The sequence below is a fragment of the Neomonachus schauinslandi genome, chromosome 13 (genome assembly GCF_002201575.2).
Source record: "Neomonachus schauinslandi chromosome 13, ASM220157v2, whole genome shotgun sequence".
Lineage (NCBI taxonomy): Eukaryota > Metazoa > Chordata > Mammalia > Carnivora > Phocidae > Neomonachus > Neomonachus schauinslandi.
This window is the reverse complement of record NC_058415.1, coordinates 19,373,288-19,401,018: the sequence shown is the minus strand read 5'-3', so window position 1 is coordinate 19,401,018 and position 27,731 is coordinate 19,373,288. Positions and strand designations below refer to the sequence as shown.

The following is a 27,731-nucleotide window of genomic DNA, read 5'->3' as shown; positions in this document are numbered from 1 at the left end:
CCTGTCTCAGGACACTAAGTTAGAACTTTCAGGGAGCACGGGGCAGAAAGGCAGGGGTTGAAACTTGACATTAGGTATACCGCAGAGGTATGAGGCATATACCTGCTGGACAGGACCTTTGACTAAGGTAGGCCCACCTGGAGTGGGACTCAGAAACAGGACTCCAGGCTGACAGGTTTGCTGCTGGGATAACAAGACAGTTTGCCTGGATAGGGATTGGGTACAGAAAGCAACTACAGGGATCCCTTTTCCAAGATTGGGGTCCAGAGCAGAGCTAGAATTTCTCACTTACTAGATCTCCAAGGTCAGAACAGAGCTAACAAGAAAGGTGATTTCTTCAGTCTCATCATGTTGGGCTTCTTAAAACCTTACTTAAGTCAAGATTAGTCTAATGATATGGCCCTTCCCACTTGGAAGAGAAGGAAGGTGAAGTTTGGGAACCAGACAGGGTCTAACATGGATTAAACTTATTTAAAAAATTTCTTAAAATTCCATCTGCGTAAAACTCTTTGAAATGAATAATTAGGTCATCATGTGATCGTGATAGGCATCAACTAACCTAGTTTGAAAATTTGTATTTCTGTGAGTATATAAATATATTATCAGCTACGTATCTCCAATTTCCAAGGTAGTTATATTTATTTGGATATTTATGTTTATGTATAATTCACACACATATATTAATGTAATTATATTAATGTACCATGTGTAGTTACAGGTTATGGATGTAACTTATTACATCCATGAAACCTATTTTGACTGGGATTTTAGGCACTGGTATAATTTGGTTAATTTCAGGGTTGACCGTACAGCATTTTGATTTCAATCTTGTTGAAAAAATTTTTTACATCTCCTTACCTCTTTCCTGCTAAATGTTGTATGATGAAAATAACAAAGTCCTTTCTCCTCATTAAAAAAATTAATAAAATTCTCAGTCTGATTATGTCGATAAGGCAGATATGAAATAAATACTTTGGAAGTCAGGTGTATTGGAATGGAGGGGAGGGGGAATGGTCACTGTGTTTCACATCATTAATATTAATTGTTCTTCTAGGGGTTTTATACCCTATCCTGAAAAGGAGTGATAGAAACTAAACCCAATTAGTTGAGTCTGATTAAGTTTCTGCTAAGCTGTAAACACTCAAGGGCTGGGTAAATTATGTATTTGATGATAATAAACTATAAACATAGAGGGAATAATTATTCCTGTCCTTTTCCTCTTAAATAATATTGGTTTAGGATTCAGATAATCACCAGAAATGATCATATGTGTAGCATGACATCCTCACTGTTCTGATGGGGACTGAACACTGTCTTCCCTGTCTTCCTCTAACCGACTTTAAGTAGCCTCAAGGTTTACTCTCTAGGGAAAGATTTGGGACTGGATTCTCTCTAAGGGAAAAAAAAAAAAAAAAGAGGAAGCAAGACTTTTTGATAAAACAGTTTGAAAAAAACATATGAAGGAAGACGTCAGTGGTGCACAGTATACCATACGATCCAGAGGCACTTCTCAGTGACAGAAAGGAGGGAGATTAAAGCTGCTGTTTCTGTTTGTTTTTAACAGGCTCATGCACAATTAGTTCGAGAAGTCGACGTGGAGAAGGTGTCTGCTTTTGAGAATCCATACGTAGATGCAATAAAGAGTTTATGGAATGATCCTGGAATCCAGGAATGCTATGATAGACGACGAGAGTATCAGTTGTCTGACTCTACCAAATAGTGAGTATTCATCCAGGAGGCCCTTTGGATCTTTCTTTAGTTTCGTGCGCTCTGCACTGATAATTTACTGCATTCTTGTGCTTTGTATACGGTATCTGCCTCACACTCCAGCTAGGAAGAAATAGAGCTCTTAAACTTGTGCCAACCTCATACATTTAGACTGTATTCTAAGGGACTGGCATCATGAGTCAGGGAGAGTATTTCTTTTACTGTTTTCTGTTCAAAACACAGACTGAAGACCCTAGGAATCTGATTTTACCAGCCCATCTCTTCCACCAAACTGTAAACCAGCAATTCTCAAGTACATACTCCATTGTGATTTGAAATCCTATAATAATAATTTTTCATACAAATTTCTGATCTTTTTGTCATGTGCTAGAAAGCACCCACACACGTTAAAACCTCCAAACATACACGCTTGATTATGGCTTCTAACACATCAGACTTCCCAGTTTCCAGTTTCCAGATACAGAACCTTGACTGCTTTCTGGGAGCCACTATTATGTTGATGGATAGGTTTGCCTTTGCATGAAAATTTTGTGTGAGTCTAATTTTGCATGCATTCCAAAATTATTCTGTGAGCTGTCAATCAAAATCATGTGTCCTGGGAGAGATTTGCATCCTAGAGAGATTTGTTAGTTCTCTAGATTAAACCTCGCCTAACAGAAAGAAAGTGAAGATCTGGCAATCATTGGATTGATGTAATCAATGCAGTCAGCAATCTAGATAACCAGGTGCCTGAAAAATGGACTTTTTATAGTATTTAGCCAGATTTCTGTCTACATTAATTATGTTAACCCAGCATTTGCCTCTTATGTTGGTTCTGGGTGGACAGAAGAATGGGTGGAGAATAATTAGCAGCCTCAGGCCAGTTTGTATGATGCAGTGACCCGCTGGATGAGAGCAGGGCTGTGGGGAAAATAAGGAGCCCCCTAGGCTGATTGGCCTCACTCATAGTGCCTGGAAGATCCAAGAGCTGTCCAGTTCTGTTTTCTTAAGACAGTAGATCACGTTCTTACTCTCGTTCTAGGCATTTGTGTAAGATATGTTGTGATTCGGTGGTGCCTGGGTGGCTCAGTCGTTGGGCGTCTGCCTTCGGCTCGGGTCATGATCCCAGGGTCCTGGGATCGAGCCCCGCATCGGGCTCCCTGCTCGGCGGGAAGCCTGCTTCTCCCTCTTCCACTCCCCCTGCTTGTGGTTCCCTCTCTCGCTGTGTCTCTCTCTGTCAAATAAATTAAAAAAAAAAAAAAGATATGTTGTGATTCAGGTCGGCCACAGAAATGTTGCCTGGTCAAAACAGTTCTTCTATGCCTACGGGAAATTTGAATTCCGTAACTCTGGAATGTGCCATAGAAGGGCTCATGATCACCGCGCCGGTCATATTTTAACTACGGTGAACCCCCTGGTGTGCCCATGGCAGGTGCACTTTCCTCATTCCTGACTCTCTCTTGCCTTCTTCCACACCTCCAGGTCACTGCTCTTCCATTCCTTCTCTTCTGCTCTCTGCCGGCCTGCCTTCGGCCCTCGTCCCTCCCTCTGGAGCCCCTACTGTATGAGTTTCTGTGAGTGCACGCATGAGAGATGTCATCAGCTCTTGTCTCTTCCAAATTCTGCCCCCTCAACCTTTGACCAGCTGTCTTTCTCTTATTTCCTGCCCCCTCTGTCCTTATGTTTGCTTTGCCATTTCAGATTTCATCTATCTCCCCATGGTGCTGTTCTGTTTTATCGCTTGTTCCCTGTTCCTGCTCAGTATGTCTCCTCCTATCTGCTTGCTTCCTCTCCGCCCTCATCTGTCCTTCTCTTGGGTTCTCCTGTTCCTCCTCTGCACTTCTCACCGTACTACTGAGATGCCTCTCCTGGCCCTTATTAAGCAATAAATCCTCCATGATCAAGTATATTTACTAATAAATCCTCCAGTCTCTCTTCAGATCTAACCTCTCTCTCTCAGCTTCTATCATAAATCCTGTCTCTCCCCCTTCCTCACCTGTTCTATTCTTTACCTGTCACCTGTGACTTTTCTCCCTACAAAGAGGTCTTGCCATTGGGGCCTCAGAGCACCAGTGTCTAATAATTACATGCTTACCAGGGTGAGGGTTCCCCCTTAGGAAACGATTTTGCCTCCCACTCTGAGGATGGACCCTGGGAGAGATTCCTGTTTGCCCTGAGGACACCTTATGAAGTGTTGTGCCTGTGTTCTTGAGACAAGGCTCTCCCCCTATCTGGTGATGCTCCTCAGTTGAGATTTGTGGATTTCTAGACAGGTGCCCATGAGTTAGTACAAGAATAGGACGTTGCAACATCTACTGCTTTAGGGAGAGAGCTCTTCAAGACCATTTGTTCAGACCCCCATTAGCACTGGGATTTTGGGAAAGCCGCCATCTTAGAGTTCTGTTGTATAGGCTGCCATCTACCATAGAACCATGCCTTTGGGCACATCCCTGATGCTGGAGCCAGACCGAGGTGCGGGGGCAGCTGGGACAGGCACATCTAAACCCCTTCAAGTGATTATTCTTTAAACAGTTTCACTTTCCCCTAATGGGGATATGGAGAAGTTGATTTTCTGAGCTATATGTATGTGGGTTTATGTGTATGCACATGCACCTAATTATTTTTTAATCATATTTGTGTGCAGAAGGAAGAAAGTAAATTATTACTTATTCTTATATACCCACATTTCAGTACCCACCTCTTGAAAAAAAAAAAAAATAGGACATTTCCCTTCATAGTAAATAATACCCTATTACATATAAAATTAATCATCAGTCCTTTTTATCATTATGCCCAGTTCATATTTACACTTCCGATTCTTCCAAAATGTCCTTTAGAGTTGGTCGGTTTTAAGACTGCACATTGCTTTGGTTTTTATGTCCCTTAGGCTCTTGTGATCTAGTGGAGTCCTGTTTGCATTTCATTGGCATGTTGAAGAGATTAGCCTGATTGCCGCTTTATGTAGTATGCATTAACTTGCTCCTTTGTCTCCTGAATTTACTATAAACTGGAAATTATGTTTAAAGGCTCAATTAGATTCACGTTAAATGTGAGGAGAATGCACTTGAAGTGATGCTTGCTCATCATTGGTGAAGGGAAGGCTCACCAAAGAAAGTATTAGGGCACTGACACCCTTCATTATAAAGTTGTATTTTTCCTCCTGCCACTGAAAGCAATCTGCGTGGTGTTACTTCATCACTGGGTGATCTCTGGTTCCCCATCAGCTCTTCACTTAATGCTTTTACTTCCATTTGATGTCTTGTGTGATTTAATACTTGCCCTAGGGTTTATAAAAGAGTGATTTTTCTACTTTTATCAGTTGGTCCACTTTGGTATTCTTCAGTGAAATAGAAGGTTTGCTATTTGATTACCCTTTAATAAATTTTCTGCTAAAAGGCATATGTTTCGATCTTTTTGTTACAGTAACTTGTTGTATAGATGAAATAGATGGTGACCATAGAATTATCGTTCGAACCAGGACATTTTGAGAAGGAAGGGGTAGCTATTAATAATTAGGCTAAAATAAAAGGTATAAGCTGGGAATCCTGGCTAAACAGGAAGATTTGGTCACTTTAGCTGCATGAAACGTAGGGAGGTGTTTTGTATTTTGTTTGGGGCTCCCCCCCTTTATTTTCTCTAGAAGACTGTTTGCTTCAAGAGAGGATAGAACCAATATATTGCTACCAGTTATGTAAGGAGTTGTATGTAGAAACCTGAGTTAACTGGGCCCGTGTTTCTGGTCTCTTCCCAAGATGTTTTAGTACTCTTTATAGACCACTGCCCAGCAGCCTGGCTGGCCCACCTTTAATCCCACTGAGTATGAGAGACACCTTATTCTTCCCCAGTTAGTCCAGGGCATTTTTCCTTTTCCTTATCTAGGAGAACCCTCCCAGCAGAAGGATAGGACCTGTGGCGTGTTGGATTCACCTACCTGCTGCTGCGCTCCATGTGTGTCTGCCTCTCTCTCTCTCTCTCTCTCTCTCTCTCTCTCTCTCTCTCTCACATGTCGCCCCGGCGGACACTCTGGGAACTTCAGGAAGAGCACTGAGGAGGATGTGGGCCCTACATCTTGAGCACCACTGAGTCCCAGTACTGACTTCATTTTTACAGAGGAACTATGAAATACACATAACTCAAAATCATTCTTTCCTCTGTATTCAGGATAGTTGTTACCTCTTTCCTGACATGTTTGTGTGCGTTCCACTGCTGTATCTTTAGCATTTTATCTCCCTTCTTTACTTCCTGTAGTTCTTCTATGTTGTCCTGTCTTTATAATTAAAATCAACAATACTTCATTGATATTCTGGACCTGATTTCTTACATGATATCATCACCTTACAGAACTCTTTCTGAACTCACGACCCACTTCTCTGAGTACTGTCTCTGCTTGTGGTTGTTCAGTTGAGATTCAGGGGACACATACATAGGTCATCTCTAGCAGGGTGAGAAGTGGGGCCTGCCACACACCTCTGCTCAGAGCTTATGACATCATCGCTGTTCTCTCCAGGACCCTGCTGCTGATGAAAGTCAGTGCCGGCCACTTGCCAGAAATGCTGAGAGCAAAGGCCAAGCATGCTCTCTTCTTTTCTATCTGCTGAGCTCTTCTTCATCCTTCAAGACCCTATTCAGGGGTCTAGCCTCTGATAGTCTTTACTAAAGTGTCTCTCTCCTCAAAGCCTGACAGGGACTGCTCATGTTTGACCTTCACAAATGATTGTTCCCTGAAATAATAGATAGGTAATTTCCATGATTTCAGTGACCATGATGTAGGTGTCATTCTAGATGAAGTATGAAGTTTCAGAGCTGAAAGCATTCGAGGTTTGTTTTTGGGTTTTGTTTTTTTTTCTTTCCTGCTGTTTTTGCAGGTCTGGGTTCTGGAAAGTTCTGTTATCATTGTAGCTCCTGTTTGCTGAACACTTGCTTTATGTTAGATTCTATACTTAGTCATCTACATGCATTATTTCGTTTAATCCTCAAACCTGCCTAAAGTGGTAGCTATTTCCCATCATGCCCATCAAACAGTAGAGGACACCAGTTCTCAGAGAGGTTGAATAACTTGTTTAAAGTCACACAGTTAGTAAGTGATAGGAGTAGGAGTTGAAATCAGATTTCTGTCTCTAGAGCCCAAGCTTTTAATCACTGTGAAATACTTTACAGAGGATGGATGGATGGGTGAGACATAGATAGATAGAAAATTGACCATAGTTAGATGAATAGATGATAGACTAATAGATAAATATCTGTGTCTAGGCAAATCACTTACCAGGAAAGATGCGAATTATTCATTAATGTTTATAAATGTTGCCTATAGGTCCTTCCCTGTGTGTAAGGTCAAGAGGGAAAATTATGTAGAATTACGGGAAAACAAACCCAGCAGGGTTTTGATTATCATCCAGAAAATTTGCCCTGTTTAACAACACATCAGTTATTCATACACCATGGAAGATGTTCTAGGTCACAGATAATTCAGAATTATTACTTCTTTGTTTTAGCCTACAGTCTCAACCATTTTCCCCCATACTCTATCCATTAACTTTTTGCTGGAGTCAAACCAGAGCCAGTAAGAAGGATACAACAAAATCATTTGAGCTTCCTTTTTTCTACTTTGATTAGCCAACTCACTGATCGTAATAAACAATCAGATGGCTCAAAGGACAGGTAGCATGGAAGCAAGGAGATGGGAGAAGTCCAGGCGATGGAGAAGCAGTTTGGGATAAGTTTGCAATTGGCTTTGATTTGGTATATTCTTCCAGTTTTATTTATTGAAAGAATAAAAAGCGTGCTAAGACGCTGGAGAATTTTATAAATTCCTTTATTAACTTTTTTGTTACTGATAAAAAAAGCCTGAGGGCTCTGAATGTCTTTAGATAAAGAGCACAATAAACAGATGGCTGTAGGTTTTACTTTTTTTTTTTTTCTTTTTTCTGGGGACTACCACCTGCTTTAATGTACTGAAACATCAGGTGAAATGAGTTCACTGCCTACAGTACCAAAAGCTCCCTGCCATTAGCCAGAGAACACAAATCTCAACTGCACTGGCACATAGTGAGAAAAGTCCTTTGCTTTTGGCAAAGACTGTTCTGTGTTCACCTTAAGAGACCAAATAATCCCTAATCTCACTTGCCTGAAATTCCCTCCAAGGAGTTCAGCAGATCAAACACCTTCTTGAAATTTCCATATGTTCCATAGCCCAATAAATCCAAAATACATATATTTGTTGGCCTTGGGGCATAAGTCAACGTTGGAGTTTACTTTTAACCTCATGCTTAAATTTTTATTTTAATTTAAAAATGCACGAGGAGTTTGGATGTTGAATTTGAACTGCAAAAGGAGTTTCAGAGGTAGATTTAGCCTATCCACCTGATCTAGGGCCGAATTCTTCTTGGAAGAGATACCTTGCTAAAAGTTCCCTTACTTGATAAGCCAAATATTTGACGTCTAGTGTTTCCTCTGACTCTCACAGCCATCCTGACTTTGCTTTTTATCTGATGATAAAAAGGAAGTGTAAGCCTACAAAAGCAGACTTTTGGAAGCAGACAAGACCATTGTCTTGTCAGGATAACACTGGGTCAAGATCTAGGCTTCGATGGAATTCCCTCTACCACTCATCACCTCTGGGCCTTTCACTAAGTAAATCTCACTTGTCTCAAGACTCTGGTGTGTGATCTATAATCTCTAAATTCTCTTTTAAATTCTGAAATCTTGTGATCTATTACAGTAGACTCTTCATCTGAGAAACCATTATCCTATGCAGTCAAGTGAAAATCTGGCATCCCGAAATTTACCTGAAAATGGCATGAACAAAGAGATTATTCTCTACATGGTTAAATTACTAAAAATGCCATCTTCGGCTCAGAAGAGGGCATTGATCTTAAATGTGTTTGTTTTTTAATTTTATTTATTTATTTATTTATTTATTTTAAAGATTTTATTTATTTATTTGAGAGAGAGAGAATGAGAGAGAGCACATGAGAGGGGGGAGGGTCAGAGGGAGAAGCAGACTCCCTGCCGAGCAGGGAGCCCGATGCGGGACTCGATCCAGGGACTCCAGGATCATGACCTGAGCCGAAGGCAGTCGCTTAACCAACTGAGCCACCCAGGCGCCCAATGTGTTTGTTTTTTTAAAGAGTGACAGTAGAGTGTCATTTTTTTCTCTTGAGTGACATATTTACTTCTATTTTTGTTCTGTTTTCTTATCTAATGAGCCATATCTCCTAATAACCTTTTGCAAGAATAAAACAAACAAAACCAACAAAAAACCCCTGTGTTTGTCTTCCACAGTGAACTCTGATGATTCTAAGATGCGGGTCTTTATTATTCCTTTTTCAGAACACTTGGCGCTTTAGAGATGCTAAGATAAGACTTAGATCCGCTTTAACACTCTAACCTTCATTACTGAGATGTAGTAGGGAAAGGGCACCTGTGTGCCATTCATTCAGTCTGCCTGAAGGGCACAGTGGATGTGGGTGACACGCTTCACATTGTCAGTTTGCTGCCTGCTCACGTTCTGCCAGAGCATCTGTGACTTGTGCAGGTTGGTCCACCCAGGATGGCATTGTCCCCAGTAGAGACCAGGGGTGTTGTTACTACAGAAGGAGGACTGGCAAACCCGCAGGCCAAATTCAGCCTGCTGCCTGTCTTTTTTTTTTTTAGATTTTATTTATTTGCGAGAGAGAATGAGAGACAGAGAGCACGAGAGGGAGGAGGGTCAGAGGGAGAAGCAGACTCCCCGCTGAGCAGGGAGCCCGATGCGGGACTCAATCCCGGGACTCCAGGATCATGACCTGAGCCGAAGGCAGTCGCTTAACCGACTGAGCCACCCAGGCGCCCAGCCTGCTGCCTGTCTTTATAAGTAAAGTTTTAGTGGAACACAGCCATGCTCATTTGTTTATGTATTGCCTATGGCTGGTTTTGAGCCCAATGGCAGAGTTGATCAGTTGCAACAGAGACTGAATGGCCCACAAAGCCTAGAATATTTACTATCTGATTCCCCGCCACCCACCACCACCAAAAAGGGCAAATCGCTCATATAGAAAAAGACTGAATGTTTAAAGGCAACTGGTATCCTGCTTCCACTTCCATTTAGATAGAACTTACCTTAGGACCCCAGTGCTCTGAGTGAGCCAGAGCTAAAGTTTAGGGTACTCAAAGAATGGACAGCCTGCATTCCTTCAGCAGGACTCCCTCCGTAAGTATTGCTTTGCACAACAAAGCTTGATAGGAAGCGAGCACCAGAGAACTGTATCTCGTATACCCCGCACTATAGGTGGTAGAGATGACCAGAAGTGCTCATTGAGTTGATTTGGCTCTGAGAGCAAGGATCGTGTCTTACACGTCTTGCCTTTTGCCCCATTGTAATGCCTGATGCAGCTGGTAAAGGAGAGTTTAATAGGGTTGAACCATCAATGGGACCGAGAGTAGGATTGAAAGGATTTTGTAAGGGGCCTAATAGAACATGCATGTACGTGACCAGAAGACAACCATACCTCCAGTCACAAGTGAGCCCAGGAACCTTGCTATCCACATACAATCCTTAAGGTCATTTGGGTTCCTCTGTTGTGACTCCCTGCCTGCCAAGCAGTCTTTTGACTCTGGCTGACCCTGATTTGTGTCTTCATTATCACTGTGGCATCTTGATTTAAAGTAATGAACTGAACTTTGATTGTAATGAGTTCAGGTAGTTTAGTATGACCAGCTCCTCGGACCTGATCATCCTTGTCAGAATGAAAGTTCTGATCCTACACCTCCAGAACTAATACCCAAGGTAAGGGGACATGACATTGAGACACCTGCTTTAATCAGCAGGCTTTTTTTCTCATGGCTAACTCTTGGCTACAATCACTGGAGCCTCTCTGATGACCCACATCATGTCTGCATTATAGTATAGTTATTTATAGCTCGTTCATTTCCACTGCCAGAGTACCAGCTCCTTGAGGACAGGACTCACATCTTTTTTCACTTATTTTTTGGTTCCCACTCGGTGTCTGCACAGTGCCTAGCTCTCAGTGTAGACTTTCAGAGAACGTAATTGGATGAATGAGTGAATAATAAGAAAGTAAATTCTGTGTCTTTCCTAATTCCTTCCCATCTTCTCTCTTCCTTTCTGTCTATTCTAATCCCATTTCATCTGCACGGCCTAACTCAGCCCCCACTTCTCCACACTATTCTCTAGTGACTGTGGTTTAGAATCATCTCGCTTTTCTTATTGCATTCATAGTTAGCAGCTCACAATTTGGCACTTAATTATTTCTTAATTGATTCATCTGTGCTATCTTTGTTTCCCAGGTAGTCTGATGTCCCTCAAGGCACAGAATATATATTTTAAGTATTTTGAACCAGCTCCCTGTGCCCACCCCCCCCTCCCCCCAACACACACAGTGCATTAGTTCTAACATATAACAGATTTTTCAATAAATTTGTGTAAATTAACTGAATTAAGCACTGCCATTACATTTCGGGACAGGCAGGCAGGGATAAAAGGCAGTTTCCTGACATTTCTTCCTCTGTTTCAGGAGTATAAAAATTGTATCAAAATTAGTTGGCAGCTTTGAAAGTTATCCTATAAAAGACAAATAAGTTAACAAAGCACAACGCCAAACCAGCAAATTGAAAAAGGCCTCTTCCTTCCTTTTTCTGTCTCTCTTCCTCTCTCTCTCTTTTCTCATTTTGCTTTTGTTTTTCATTATAAGGTCAATTTATTTGTTGGAGCGACAGACTTGAGAATCTGTCTCTGGGACCCAAGCCTGGCCCAGGCTCTCGTGTCTGCATTGCAGACACACCGTTGCCCGACCCTGAGATCATGACCTGAGCTGAAATCAAGAGTTGGTCGCTTAACCAACTAAGCCACCCAGGTGCCCCCAATTGGAATTAAAAAAAAAAAAAATTCAAGAGAGAAAATGCCATAATTAATTTGGTTGGAGCTTTTATTTTGGTGACATTTAAGCTTCTTTCATATATTTTTAACCATTTAAAGTATATCCCATTTCTGAATTTCTTATTTTTCTATAACCAGAGGTGATCCTGAATACAATTTTTATACTCCTGAAACAGAGCAAGAAATGTCAGGAAACTGCCTTTTATCCCTGCCTGCCTGTCCCGAAATGTAATGGCATCCCCATTTGATGCTGGTGGTTCCTTTATGTGAAATATTTGGATCAACTATCCCTATATAAGATTCCTAAGAACCTGAAACTAACAAATGCAGTGATAGGATCTTCTTATGAGATACTTAATTTACTTTTACAAATCTGCTTTTCTGGGGTTGGTTGAAGTTCTTTGGCAAAGGATCGTTGGAATGCAGGATTCCTTAGACATCTCTTTTGTCCCACAGAATAGTCTCCTGTGCGTTGTTATCACAAACCATGAGAGCGACACCTGCTTGCTACCACTGGGTGATCTTTGTTTTAAATCTGGAATACTATATTGAAAACAAATCATGTCTTAGGACCCAAATCCGGGTAATACATGCTGTGTTTCCTTGAGCTCTGATTATGGTTGTGCCAGGTGTTAAAAAGGAAGGAGGAAAGTTGATTGGGCCTCCACAACATGAGCTCTCCAGGGGATGAAAGTGTTTGTGTAATGAGTAATCCCGTGCAGCTAACCAGCCTAACCAGATTACCAACCAGGCTCCTTTCAGCAACGGGATCTGCCAGATGAGGGAGGGACTGGGATGGCTCTTGGCACCAAAACCTATACTTGACTCTCCCCTCAGAATGGCAGTTTTGCTGAGGGGTTACTGCCCTCCAGTTTTTTTGTTTTGTTTGTTTTTTTGTTTTGTTTGTTTCTTTTGAGTGTTCACTTTGACAATTTCTTTTACTTTTTGCCTTTGAATCCGTGTGGTCATGTGGTGTCTGTGCAGGAACCATGTGTTTCTGGTTTCTCCTTAGCTTCCACTGCTTTTGACAGGGCCAAATAAGATCTCACGGCATGATCTAGCTTTCAACTCCCCCAAGACTGTTCCTCTTACAATGAGGTCTTCTTAGGATTTTTAATGAAGCCGACCTAGTTTTTCTAACCTTCTTTTCAATAATTAAAAATGTGAAATTCTACCCAGAGTGATTTTCTGTGCCAGAACTCCATTTCAGTATCTGACTTGAGCTGCAAATCTGTCATAAATACAGCCTCTCACCAGGAGGCCCTTCTGCAGGAGTTGAAGAACTCCACATGTATCCACACCACCGCCCCATAGCAAGTGACGTTAAATACTCCAAGGCGCTGTTCATTTATCTTACTATGTTTGGTTGGGTTTATACCAAATGTCAGAGATTTCTTTTTTCACTTACCACCCACAGGTACTTTCCCCCTTTTGGTGTAATTGCTGAGGGTTGTATGCCTATAACTTACTACTTTTTTTTTTTTTTAACCACAGCTGTAATGTGATATATTTTACCTGCTGAGTCATCTCTAAATTTTATTCATGTTTCTCGCATTTAAAAAAAAACAACACTATTTCTAATTTCTGTGCTATTCTTGGTTTAGATTTTGATTACCCTCCCAGTCATAGGTGATGGGGTTTTTTCTCTTTAATTTTTTCTTAAAGATTTATATATTTATTTATTTGAGAGAGAGAGAGAGAGGGAGGGAGGGAGCAGGGGGAGAGGCAGAGGCAGAGGGAGACAGGCAGACTCCCCTCTGAGCAGGGAGCCTGACGCAGGGCCAGATCCCAGGACTCCAAGATCATGACCTGATCAGAAACCAAGAGCTGGCTAGCTTAACCAACTGAGCCAACCAGGTGCCCCTTCTCTTTAATTTTAAAAAGATGTTTCTAACAAAAATAAGTTCTCATTACATGTCAAATTGGAGCATAAATTAAATTGGAAGGTGAATTCAAAACTGTTATTGACAAACTATTGTCAAAAGAGAGGAGCAATTAGAATTTTTTGGAGAGGGGACGAGGGCGGGGAGGGGGAGGGGCAGAGGCTGAGGGAGAGAGAGAATCTTAAGCAGACTCCACACTGAGCTCAGAGCCCAAGGCTAGGCTCCATCTCACAACCCTGAGATCATGACCTGAGCTGAAATCAAGAGTTGGTCGCTTAACCAACTAAGCCACCCAGGTGCCCCCAATTGGAATTAAAAAAAAAAAAATTCAAGAGAGAAAATGCCATAATTAATTTGATTGGAGCTTTTATTTTGGTGACATTTAAGCTTCTCTCATATATTTTTAACTATTTAAAGTAATTATATTCCATTTCTGAATTTCTTATTTTTCTATAACCAGAGGTGATCCTGAAGTTAAATATATAAGGAATTTATCAGTTACTAGGTGTAATTATAAACTAATGAGCATGATTTCCTTAATCAAGTCATTCATACTACAGAAGGATGTTTTGTGGATAATCACCAAGGATTAGAGACAGTTCAAACAAGTTCCTAGAAAATGCTCTGTCCAAAACAAACAAATGTTCATTCCATCCCTAATAAACTTTACCATTTCTCCTCTTCATATAACCCTTTTGTTGCCACACATTGGTGAAGTCCTTTGTAGGCAGGGATTGTATCCTGGGGATCTCACACATAGCCTTCGCACCTCCGAGAATGTCATGGTCAAAATGTATCCGTGAATTCTAGATGACCCTGCATTTTTCTCATGGTAGGAAAGAAATGATTGAAATGGAGGGAGTGGTACCTTATTGACAGACAATTCTGACTTACTCTCTTTAATGGAAGAAATGGGTTTCTAAAGGTTTTCAGTGAAAAGCAAGGCAACAAGAAAACTCATGTAGTAAGATTTCAATCATTTCTTTCCTACCACGAGAAAAATGCAGGGTCATCTAGAATTCACGGATACATTTTGACCATGACATTCTCGTAGGTGCTAAGGCTAGAGGGAGTTCCAAGGCCTAAAAGCTTGATATTGACAAGCATGAAACGGATCTACAGATTATTTCACTCTGTGGCCAGGACCTGAAGAAGAGCGGGAAGCACATCTGCTAAATGAAGTTAAATGATGCCTTTCCTCTCTGTGTTGTCTCTACATTCGTCAGAGGCATTTAAATTCAGAATTTAGTTCTTACATAATCAGGCCAGTAAGAGCCCAGCGAGGTAATTACATAAAGGCAGGTAGCTAACAACCCCCTTACTCCTGTGTTTTCTCCTAGAAAGTGTAACCTGCCGTCCTAACCACTACCATATTTTCCATAAAATTGTCTTAATTTGGGTCACGTGTTGAGCACCTGCTGTGTTCTAGGCCCTCGGCTAAGTGTCGGTGACCAGACACGAACAAAGGTAGTCATGATCCCTGACTCCACCGAGTGTGAAAGTCCTGACTGGGCAAACACATGTGGGAAGATATTGAGGGTTTTGTTTTTTTTTTTTAATCAGTTACCAAGTTATCAATTACAAAATGTCTCAAAGCAAAGGCAAGGTATTCAGTCCCCATGGATGGATTGGAGTATGGATTCATCAACCAAACCTCCCATTTTCTAGCCCACTCTTAAACATGTCTTGTCTCCTAGACAGTTAAATAAGTCCCTGACATCAGGAGAGAGCTACTGCCAGCCACTTGTTACACATACATTGCCTTGGAAATGTACCTTGTGCCTGTCACCATAGCAACACCCTGAGAATGACCTCAGCAGCCACTCAGAATCAGTCTACAAAACAAATTATAGCTATAATTAACTCTCTGAATTTACTCTGCAATATAAATTTGTTCAGACCTCGGTGTTTCTTTGTAAAAGGTTAAATGAATGGAATAATCCACTGCGAGCCCCCCCCCCCCCGCCATAGTCCACCCAAGTTTCTCCTCGGAATATGAGATGCTTCAATGGAAAGCACGGTTCAGTTCAGAGATTTTTCTATTACCTTTTCTTAGAATGTGACAGGAATCAACACATGAGGACGTGCTGGTCCTACCGCTCCGTAACCATATTTCTAAAGGAACAGGAGTGGCTATTTCCCCTAAGCAGATGTGAAATGCAGAAAGTGCTGTGAGCCCAGAACAACGGGGGCACATGGGTGGGGCTTATGCAGCGAGAAGCTCTCCATGCTGGCCACTTCCTGGCAGTGAAAGATGCAGGACTCCGTTGCACCCACATTTCACCTGCTCCACAAATTTTTCCCAACCTGTCTTCAATCCTGGTGTAGCTCCTGAGACACCCAGACCTTCCTCCGTGTGGCTGGGTGGTTTGTTGTGTTTTTTCGTTTTGTTTTTCTTGCCTTGTTTTGGAGGTGTTTTGGGTTTGCCTTGATTTGGATTCTAGATGATGTACAGTAGAACTAGCAGAACTCAGTGCTGTTCCTTTCAGCTTTTTTTTCTTTTGTGGAGCTAGATTAATCCAGCTTCAATACTCCAAATTGAAGTGAGCCTTTCTCTCCACCACCCCACTGAGAAAAAGCAAAAAGAATGTCAAGCAAGAACTGTAGAAATGTATGGAACATCTTTAATAGTCATTTCCTTGCTATGCAATTTGTTGTCACCTGCGCAGTGAACAGATAGAGCAGAGCGTGACAAGCAGCAAGTCAGTGCTCAGTGTAAGTATGTTTTTATAACTCTTTGTGGACCGTACTGACATTGAAAAGGAGCAAAAGAAAGACAAAGAAGGAAAAATATTCTTGCCTGTATATGAACACTTTAGATATTCTATTGCAGTACTGCCCTTGGTTCATGGAGAGATATCATGAGCCATATTTTTAGGGGACTCAGTAAGCCCTTTTAAGTGGCTTTTTGGTCGCAGAATCAGTACCCCGATTCTGTCTTGTCCCATCAGGGGCAGTGTTATGATTTCCCACTTCCTGTGATGATTTTTTAAGTTCTCCTCTGCAAATACACATTGATATTTGAAAGTGGAGGGGCAGCGAGTAGTCTGTTCAGTTCACCTTCGAGAAATAGAAAGCCATGATTTCTCTTTGCCCCAGGAACACGACAGCACCTTGTGTACAAGAATGAACCACCCTCTGTGTGACCTCTGTGAATTGCAGTAAGTGAGCAGAAATGGTTTACTGGGCAGCATATTTCTGAGCCAGCTTGCCAATGTAAATTAGAAGTTCTCTGATTCCTCTGAATTGGTTTTGGTATATAGTGGTTAAATAAATGGTGGTCTCGTGGGTTTCAAAATGTACATTCACTTCAAGTTTTTCAAATCAGAAGACTTCATGTCTATAGACTAGCAGTTGATTACAGTGTGATGAGATAAACCAGAATGAGATACAAACCAACTCCCAGAACATGGGCTTGTTAACCCTACCTCCAAGACCATGCCTCGATATTGACTAAAATTTTGGATCCAGTCCATTTTCCTTCCTGCCTCTCACACCAGTCTTGTCCTAGTCTCCCTGTGTTCATCCTCTAGCCATTTTTTTCTGTTTCTTTTTTTATTTATTTGATAGAGACAGAAACACACAGAGAGAGAGAGAGAGAGTGAGCACAAGCAGGGGGAGCAGCAGAGGGAGAGGGAAAAGCAGGCTCCCTGGCAGGCTCCCTTCAGGGTCTAGCCATTTTTATAATAATTCAAGATATCGGGCTGGTTCCTATCAGTCAGTAGAGAGCAAATTGCCAGCTAGAGAATCATTGATGTGTTTGGGATAAGGCCACTAGAATACTAACGAATTCATTGCTTTGAACTAGGAATTTCCAAGATTATCCTTTTTTTGTCTCAAAGAATTGATATACCTCCAAAAAGGCAGTAATTTTATGTCTTTGTTAAAGTCACTTAGCTCTACTATTTTATGATCCATGAATCTTAGAGAATTAATGCAATCTTTCTTGTTAACACCCAGTTTCAAGTTTAATAATAATTAATATGGAAACACCACTCGTAACAATGGTATTTAAATAATGCTGAGACTAAATGCCAGCATAGGAAATCCATCTATCCATCCAACAAATATTCATTACGTACTATCTGCCAGGCCCTCTTTTAGGTTCTAAGGCAAAAATAACACTGGGTGAGACAAAACCCTTCCCATAGGTAGGTCTCGTCAACTAAATGGTTGTGCACTTGCTGAGTGACAACATGCTTGCACCAGACATTTCCTGTTACGTACCTCAGAACTCCCTGTCGTGTTTTGTGGGCATTTAAGGTGTTGAGATTCTAATCCCTTCCGATTCTATTAATGGGACCACCTTTTCTTTAAGTCTTATTTATACGTTAGTTACTTTGTGTATACACTTGGTAGTTGTGTGCTTTGAAACCACACCTGTGCCCCATTCTCTCCAGGGCCAAGGGGAGTGTAGCAAGCCTTTGAAATCATTAGGATGCCATGAAGAACGGTCCTTTTCACCTGTTTGTCATTAATTCTATCAAATCACGCTGTTCTTCAAGTTGCAAAATATCTTTTTGCAATTTGAGAGAATGAAAAGTAAATGGAATATAACGTTTTTGAAATGACAAAATTACTCGGATGGAGACCATATGTGTCGTTGCCAGGGGTTAGGCTTAGGAGGGCAGTACACAGGACACTTTCTTTGTGGTGACAGAACAGTTCTGTATCCTGATTGTGGTGGGAATTGCATGAATCTCTACATGTGATAAAATTTCACAGAACTATACACCCCACCAAAAAGTGTGTGTGTGTGTGTGTGTGTGTGTGTGTGTGTGTGTGTAAGAACTAGTGAAATCTAAATAGATTGTAGTTGAGTTCATAGTATTGGATCAATGTCAGTTTCCTGGTTTTGATAATACATTGTGAGTATGTAAGGTGTTATTATTGGGGAAGGCTGTGGGAAGGGTACAGGGGAATTCTCTGGAATATTTTTGTGACTTCTTGTATGTCGAAAATTATTTCAAAATGGAAAGCGTTTTTTTTTGTTTTTTTTTTGTTTTTTTTAAGGAGTGCAGAAGTATCATAGAAGCAGATAAATTTAAAGTTTAGGTGTCGTGACTCTAAACACTGGGAATATCTGACCTTAGACATTGTTAGCTCAGTAACCAGAAATCTCGAATCTTGTGGCTTCACATTAATCACAAATGACTTAGCTTTGGACAGAATTTAGGACATGGTATGCTGCTGTCCTCTCTTAGGGGAATAAGGAAATACATTCCAGAAAAAAGGCTCTGATATTCTGCAAAAAGGCAAAAAAAAAAAAGTGTCCTGACCTTACGTATAACTCTGTTATCTGTTTGTTTATACAAGTATACAAACAATATAAGTAATTCAAAATCAGTTTGCTTTAAACTCCTGCTTTACCCACCAGACCTGCTAAATAAGCAGAAAGTATTTCTTTTCTTTTCCCCCTCTACTTTTTGTATGGGTTCTAAGTGAGAGAGAAGAACCGAGAAAGCCTGTGAACCAGATAATCCATAGATGGGTTACCTTGCTGTGGCCAGTGGAAGGTTGACTTTATCTTTCAACTTTCCAGATCTCTCTATCCCTTTCTGATATTTTCCTTCCTCTTTTCCACCTCTCTTGTACGATTTATTTTTGCCCTCCCATTTCGAGAGGCAGATTTGGCATGATGGTGTCCTAACGTTCTCATTATGTCTTCCCTCCTCTAGCTATCTTAATGACTTGGACCGCGTTGCTGACCCCGCCTACCTGCCTACGCAACAAGATGTGCTTAGAGTTCGAGTCCCCACCACAGGGATCATCGAATACCCCTTTGACTTACAAAGTGTCATTTTCAGGTAGTAACTGAGTCCATAAAACCCACCTCCCAGCTCCTGTGCCTTGAGTAGTACATTTGGGGAACTCTGCAAATACTGAAATCATGTGTAGACTTTGAAACTATATCACCTGTAGACCAGTTATTATCATTAGATACGCAGGTGAAATAATATGTTCCAGAAAGAGGAAGGAGAAGAAAGATGTATGGGCAGGTTTCTCATTTCAAATTCAATCACCAAGAAATCAGTAAAGTCTTAAGTTTGCGAGTGGTTGGTTGAACAAGATCAGTCACTTAAACATTGGTCCTGACTATTATTCTTTGAGAACTGATCCTGACTGTTCTTTGAGTCAGATTTTAATTGTGAGGACAGTGGATATATTTTTAGATTTGTATAACCTATGAATGACCTTATGACCCTACTAATAATAGAAACTGTATGTTGTGAGAAGCTTTCATGTTGTTTCCTCCAAGTCTGCTGATACTGGTGCAGAATTCTTCAGTAGCAATAAAAATATGGGATGTTTTATATTCCTGAAAAAAGTTGCTTGAAAAGTTTTAAAACATGTAATTTTGAAAATGGATTGATGAGCCTAGTCTAAATTTATATAGGAAAATAGAATGAAAACTGCTGTTGCTGTTCTGTCTGGGTAATACTTCAGGAAAATATTTTAATTTTTTTTTAAGAAGAGAAAAAATAAATAATACCAATATGCTTTCATTTAATCTCTTATTATACAGTCATTCAGTTATACTTCTAGTTCGAATACAAATCACATTGTGCTTTGAGAAGTGAAGCCGTGTGAATATGTCTTTGAGCATAGAGAGTTGAGTTCTCTGGGGGAGCCTATCCCATTGAAGACAACCATGTTCACTACAGGGACGTGAAATCGGGGTTATGTGACTCCTACCGGGTAACTGCCACGTGGCTCAGATGAGCAGCCCCTCAAAGCACTGTGGGTTTTATTCTGATCAGTCTCCGCCCCTGTAGTCAGGTCTGGTTGCCATATGCCGCTCTAATAAACATCTGTAAAGCGTGTGGCATTCTAGAAATATTTCTGAACCTCATTTTTTTTTTTTTTCCATCTCTAAAATGGTTGCATTAGGTGATCACCAAGGTTCGTTGTAGCTCCAGCATGCTGGATTACTTAAGCTTTGAGTTCATAGCATTTGGAGATCTTCAGTTTGGAACACCCAAATTTCCTACCACTCATAACTGTACTACAGAATATTTTCAGAAGACCTAGAGCATTTCATAGAGATTTTCATCTCTTCATTGTTTTATGATTAATAGTGGATTCTGAAACAAGGCTACTCTTACATCTTGTTTTTACTACATTTTGTTCACTAGCTGTAAAGGATGTTTTTTTGCCACTACAGTAAAAGTAATGACTAAGAAGAATAATTTCCTGCCATCATCAAAAGGATCTTATACGGCTCAGGGTGACAGTAAATGACATTACTCATTTACATGATGATTTCATGTAAATGAGTAATGAATTGTTCACTTGGCATGAGGGAAAAGCTCGAATTTAGTATTTCTAAAGACTTAAGAAGTCTAGTTTTGATGTCCATAGTTCATAGGTCTCCCTGAATCCATTGCTTTGCCCCTGTGCCTTAGAGAACTTTTAGAAGCAGTCACTAGAGGATCCTTGATTTCTAAGTTAGTGTTTAATGCGTAGAGGCAGGAGAAGACCAGCATTTTCAACAGATGCTCAGAGAGCCCTCCTCTCATACTTTTGTACCTGAAACTTTCATTCTCTGAAAGTATTTTATCCCACAAACATTGTGCACATTTTAGTCAAGATATGGATTGAACAATTTGAGGAAACTTGGCTTCAGTGCCAACTGAATATTGCCTGATATTTTCATATAAAAAGTAAAACTCAAATTAATTGAAGTCAGTGTTGGTTCCTAACCAGTAACTCAGCACATCATTGGTATGTTAAAAACAAATCCTTGAAAGAGTTCAAATGATGGTCTCTTGAAGCATCTTGGTTTTTTATATGCTTCACTTCTTAGCAGGTTAACAAGTTTGTTTGTTTAAGGCCAATTGCACCATGATACCCAGTACGACTGGACCTGTCCCAAATTATTGCCAGTGTTGGAAGGAGAAAACTAGTCAAAAAACTCCATGGATAAAGTATCAGTGGAGTTCTGGTTGCATTTAGTTGAAGCATCACACGTGCCCATATTGAAATATATAGCATCTTGTATCTTTTAAATGTGTTTGCAGTCCTTTCTAGCATCCTTGAGAAATACACAAGGTTCTTCATTCTCATTTTACAGAAAAAGAAACTGACATCAGTACTTGCCATTAGAGCTTACCACGAATAAAGCATATTTTGTTTCAGACTCTTCTGTGCATGATTAAGTAAAACACCATTTTGCTTGACTTGGCACAGGATTTTTTACAAAGTTATCGTTTTCATACAAGTTTGATAACTTTCTTATAACCACAATGGTTTATTACCCAGAATGTCTTGCCTTGGATTGTTAGGTAACAGAAAATTATTAGATGTTCAAGAAGTATTAATTGAATTGACTTGGATGACCATTCTCTTTAGAGAGTGTTTTTCCTAAGTGTGTAAGTAAAGCTGTGTTTATATTGATCTTTTTTTTTTATATGCTATTAATATGAATATTGTTAACCTTGCAGAATGGTCGATGTGGGGGGCCAAAGGTCAGAGAGAAGAAAATGGATACACTGCTTTGAAAATGTCACCTCTATCATGTTTCTAGTAGCGCTTAGTGAATATGATCAAGTTCTCGTGGAGTCGGACAATGAGGTGAGTGCTCTTCGGACAGGCAATGGATTATCATTTCAATATCTGACACCTGACACAAATCAATAAGAGGGTGTAGGGTGTGGCACATGGGGTAAACTGATTTCATTGCTTTTTAACTACTACTGATTGGGGATTTTTTTCAATAATTAAAATAACCCTATGGTAGCACATGATATAATCAGAACAGTAAACTCTTTTGTCAGATGTATGAGCTGGTCTGTGTGTTGAGGTTTAATGAGACCCTATTTTATACCCTTACCACTGTGTAGACGCTCTGAAAATGAAAGTAACATAGAAAGCCCTAGGCTAACCCTCACATCATTTTCTAGCCCTCTTCCTACAGGATGGAGCTGGGAGTGTTGGAATGAGTCAGCCTGTTTTGTTTTGTTTTCATTTTGTTTAAATCATTGTTTGTGTGTTGGGTGGGTCCCAAAGAGTACTCAAAACCTCTCTTGGCAAATGTGAGTGACTTTGCAGCTGGGCTCTAGATCAGTTCATTGTGGAACCAAGAAGTGTCTTGGTGACATGGCCATTCTGCTCTTAGACAATTCTGTAGGCTGTGGCATCATTTTGTCTCTACTAAATAGTGAGTGGTTGGGAAAAATATCCTTGATATGCCTGTCTGGAGAACCGATTCAGTATTGTCATCTTCTCTCCATTATGTGAAGACCTCTAACAGGTATAAATACGGATTTTGAGGGTGATAAAGTCTCGATGATGAGTCAGAGTTGACTATGGAGGATAATACAGGGGCATAGAAAACTCGCTTTGAGCTGGAGTTCAGCGCGCGTGTGTGTTGGGGGAATCGAAAAGGTGCCTGATAACCAGTTAGAGGCAGAAATTGCAGACGGAGATGCCAATAGTAAGTATTAAATATCCTTCTAATAGGATAGAAAACAAAGAGAAGGAAATGAGCTATCTCCAATAGCTGATTAAAATATACTTTTAATTCTATACATTTTTTGATATAGAAGAATTTTGGTTTCTGGTCCTTTTAAATATTTTCTTTTTCTGCAAGTATTAATATCTCTATCAAAATACATATCTAATTTCTTTTGTATGGAGGGTTGATAAAGAGTTTGGGAACCAATATCCCAAATAGAGCTGAGTTGCCTCTTCATGCATTTCAGAATCTTTCCAGGGGTGCAAGCATGTGGGCTTTTGAATCAAAGAACTTTGTTAAGAGTTTTTATCAGTCATGTGCCATCTGTAGATTGTAATGAAAAGTGCCTGCTAAGCAAATTAAAATCTGCAACAATCAGTTACCAAAATTTAAATTAAGCAATTACCATCAGAATTTTAGCTATAATCTGTCCATACGTATTTCTCTCTTTATATCTGTGTTCATTTGTTGTTCCGTCATCCTTGGATGTAGTATTTTGAATATCGTGCATATCTGGGGAACAGAATAAGACATTTCTCATATCTTTGAAAGTTGAATCAAGAGAGAAAATGTTTAGAGGGCTTGTCTACTATGTGCTAGGTACCAGAGTATCTAAAGAGATACAAAAATGGAACCTAAAATTAACTTTGCCCAGAAGGACATCATTAGAGATATATCCTTTTGTTAGAATAGAGAGTGTGGGGAGAGGAAGGCCTTGGTTATATAGGTCATGATCTCTCTGCTTTAGTTTTCTGTCCAGTAAAATAAAGTTTAAGACATTTATCAAAAGAACACATAGTGTTATTTCTTATGTCACTGTTTATAGCTAGAGAAATGGAAGTATTTATTGATAAAACATTTTATACAAGTACATTATATCTATAAAGACATATATGTTGTGATTTAATGCTCATCAATTTACTGCTTTAAAATTTACAAAACAGAAAAAGTCAGTTCCTTAGGTAGATCATCACCTAATTCTACCACATAAACCCAGTCCTTCAGTTACCTCGACATCACAGATGATTTATCCCACTTTTCACCCAACATTACTCATAGATATCTGGTTTTTGTGTAAAAGTATATTATTTTATATTAATTAGAATAAGATGACATTGTTTTGATGATCAGATATCATAACGAAAGTCTCCACAGTAACTTGCCATTCGATGTATAGGCGTTATGTGCATCTAAAAATATTTTGCCAGCTTCATTGATTCCTTGGTGATACATTATGCTACAAATTAAGATCATCTGTTATCTTTTCCATTAGGACTCCCAGATCACTTGTGAATATTTTTAAAGCCTACCTTGTAATTCTGTGAGATAAGTCGTTTCATGGTGCTTTTTTTCTCAGACCTTAAGTCAAGCCAGTTGGTAATATTGCAAATGATTTTCAGCATAGTAAGAACAACGCTGCTCATTAATTACTTCATCCATGTTGACCACAGCCATCACTGTTGGTAATTAGGGAACACCATCGAAAGTATTTTTTAATGTCGGGTTGTAGTCACATTCTTTTTTTCTCCACTTAAACTAATATATGAAAATGCCATTTCCTCTCCTCTTCGTTAAATCATGAAGGAAATTCACAACTGTAGAATCCCACCTTCCCCAGATTTTCTGGTTTTTGTGAGACAAAACTGAAACCAACTCTTGAAACCTTTTGTTCTTGGTTTTGAAATCTGATGGTCATCACTTTAATCCAAAGCAGACATTGTGGTACCTCCCTTGGTATATATTTGTGAGAAACACCTGGAAATGGCTACTGACAGCCTCCCCTTCTGTCCCGGAGAACTGTGGAAAATGCGCTGCAGACCACAGGCAAAAGCAGTTGAAGGACTTTGGATGATTGCTTTTGCTTTTCATATTTCTAAAACTGTGTGTATTAATCTTCAAGGTTTTTATGTAGATCTGCTTTTGTCTTTCTAGATTTTCAGCCTTTCTAGGGCTTGGGGAATGAATTTCTTCATTTTTTTTCCTCCAGAGAGGAACACATATCATCAAATAGAGTGAGACTGGTCAGGATCGTTGAACTGTGTTGATTTGCGCATTCCCTTTGCTGTGTTATTTTCCTGTGATAACACATGAGCATGGAGCCACCTGCTCCACTGTAATCCTTCCTTGCCTGTATTATTACTTCAGCGCCCCTGAAAGCCAGCACACACAGCGAGGCAGCCCCATACCACATTTAAGCTTATCAACATGTATCCACACTCTTTGAGTCTTGATTTTTCTGATTTTTTTGTTACATGAATATCTGAGCACCAATACAACAATAATTTCTCAGACCTTGAGTCAGGGGCTGTCTTACAGACTATGCTTTTCCCAGAATCTCCTCCTCTACTTCCTTTCTGAATGTGCACTCCTAACTAAAATTAATCCCTTTGAAATGGTCACAACCCATTATGTCTTAGTTTTAATAAAACATCGAGATAGTTCCCACACCCCAAGTGTTCCTTTGAACCAAGGTAGATTTCTCCAACATTGCTTTCCATAAACATTTATTCTTGAAACCTGATTCTTGGAGTGGCTCAGCTGATTTAGAAAATAAATGTATAAATAAAAGGAGAGAATAGACATTTGTAATACCTTAGCACTTTATGCCTGTTCAAAACTTTCTTAAACCATCCCTTGTCTGAATCTCGCCCGCCTTCATCCCGGGGAGGTGAGATGATCAGGTTTGTTGGTAATGCAGTCTAACAATGAAGATACAAGAATGGAGAGATTAAGGCCCATGGTCAAAGTCACCCAAGGCCTGAAGCCAGGCCCTTTTAGACCAGCTTGCTTTCCCCTCCTTCACAGTGTCTTCCAGAAGAAAGGGACAAATTCAGAGGGGAAGTAAAGGGAACTATACATATCCAAGGAGCATGGAAGTCACATGACAATCCTGCCCTTGCAAGAAGGAATTGAAATACCCTCCTCTGCCCCTGTGTACCTTGTTATAATCCTAGATGACAGTAGACCAGCCAGAGATCCTTTGCGGGTGGTTCAGAGTTCCTGTATTGCTCATTTGATTTTGAACTGTCTTAAAACAAATAGTCTAAAATATGCATTTCCTTCAGATACTTCTCCTCTCCTGGGTTTTAAAACAAATCCATTTTGAAGTTACTCGGCTACAACCAAAGTCTGAACATTTTCCTTAAAAGTGTGAAACTTGTACTTTGTTCTGCTCTAAAAACTTCAAGTGAGTTTGGGGAATTTTCTTCATATAAAATTCAGCGTTGGTCAGGAAATGACTAAAAACTGAGAAAAAAAATTCCAACCCCAGAGGGAAGGTCTTAGAAGTAGTTAAAAGGAAGGAAGAGCTGAGTTCACAATGTCCACTCTCAGTTGGATTGGCCCTCACGTCCTGTGTTGATCTTAAATTATGAAACCAGAAACTTTATCTTGCTCCTCAGCCTTTGGCATACTCGGCTTGGATTCATGGCCTGATTACTAAGGATCTTCCTGTAAGTTGGTGCCATGGCATCAGAGTTGATCCTGGGCCAATACCCAGTGGTCTAAACACACAGCTTGGTGTAAGAACAAGAGTGAGAAGAGCTAAGGAAGTGGATTTTGTTTTTAGAAACTATTTCAGGGTGCCTGGGTGGCTCAGTCGGTTGGGCGACTGCCTTCGGCTCAGGTCATGATCCTGGAGTCCCGGGATCGAGTCCCGCATCGGGCTCCCTGCTCGGCAGGGAGTCTGCTTCTCCCTCTGACCCTCCTCCCTCTCATGCTCTCTGTCTCTCATTGTCTCTCTCGCAAATAAATAAAATCTTAAAAAAAAAAAAAATTTAGAAACTATTTCAGTGATATAAGAGAGCATAAAGTTTGAGAGAACTTACTTGCTTTAAATATTTATCTTCACAGAAATAAAATGATACAGATGCAGTTAAAGACCTTACATAACCTTGGATTCATTTCTTTCCTTCCCCAAAAGTTCCTGGTTTCAAGTTGGCACCGTGCATATTTTTTCACTTCTTTACTACATATGTATATGTCATTAAGCAGTATGTAATATTGGATGCTTAATATTATTCATGATTGTAAATTATATTTAGATGATTTCATTTTGCAATGTGTTTTTTTTTTCCTTCACTCAGCATTGTTCTTGAGATTTTTTTTTTAATGTTACTACACATGGCTTTAATTCACTTATTTAGACCCCCATCTAGTTCCATTGTGTCAATATGCCCTACTGTGTTTCACACGCTTCTCAGCCAGCTAGGTGGTTTTCAATGTGGGTTACCTTTTCCCACCCTTGCCTGTTCTCCCCCTGACTTCAGCCCCCAATGGAGTTGTCCTTTTTTTAATCGATACATACACCTTTTAAACATATTCTGGTTATTATTGTTTGCCAGGTATACATATAAAAATTAGCTCTCAGTGCATGGCTTGTCTTTTTGCTTTGTTGCTTACGGAAGAGCTTTAATCTTTTTTTTTTTTTTTCCTAAAGACTTTATTTATTTATTTGACAGAGAGAGACACAGCTAGAGAGGGAACACAAGCAGGGGGAGTGAGAGAGGGAGAAGCAGGCTTCCCGCTGAGCAAGGAGCCCGAAGTGGGGCTTGACCTCAGGACCCTGGGATCATGACCTGAGCCGAAGGCAGATGCTTAATGACTGAGCCACCCAGGCGCCCCAGAAGAGCTTTAATCTTAATGTAGTCAGCTCACTCATTTCCTTTATTGGTTGTATTATTGTATTTTCTTCAGGAATATTTTTTCTTCCCCTAGAATATGTAGATATATCCCTTATTTTCTAGTAAAACTTACAAGGTTTTACTTTCATAGTTTGTTTTTTTTTTCTTTTTTTAAGAGAGGGAGAGAG

General features: G+C 40.1%; 1 protein-coding gene across 1 annotated transcript in view; it reads left to right on the top strand.

Moving 5' to 3' along the window:
* LOC110579709 (guanine nucleotide-binding protein G(q) subunit alpha) overlaps positions 1-27,731 on the top strand; it is a 199,315-nt gene that overhangs the window by 103,048 nt on the left and 68,536 nt on the right. The window contains exons 2-4 of the mRNA XM_021689365.2: positions 1,565-1,719; positions 19,143-19,271; positions 21,909-22,038. Of these exons, the coding sequence (XP_021545040.1) occupies positions 1,565-1,719; positions 19,143-19,271; positions 21,909-22,038 (414 nt within the window). The remainder of the gene's footprint in view (positions 1-1,564; positions 1,720-19,142; positions 19,272-21,908; positions 22,039-27,731) is intronic.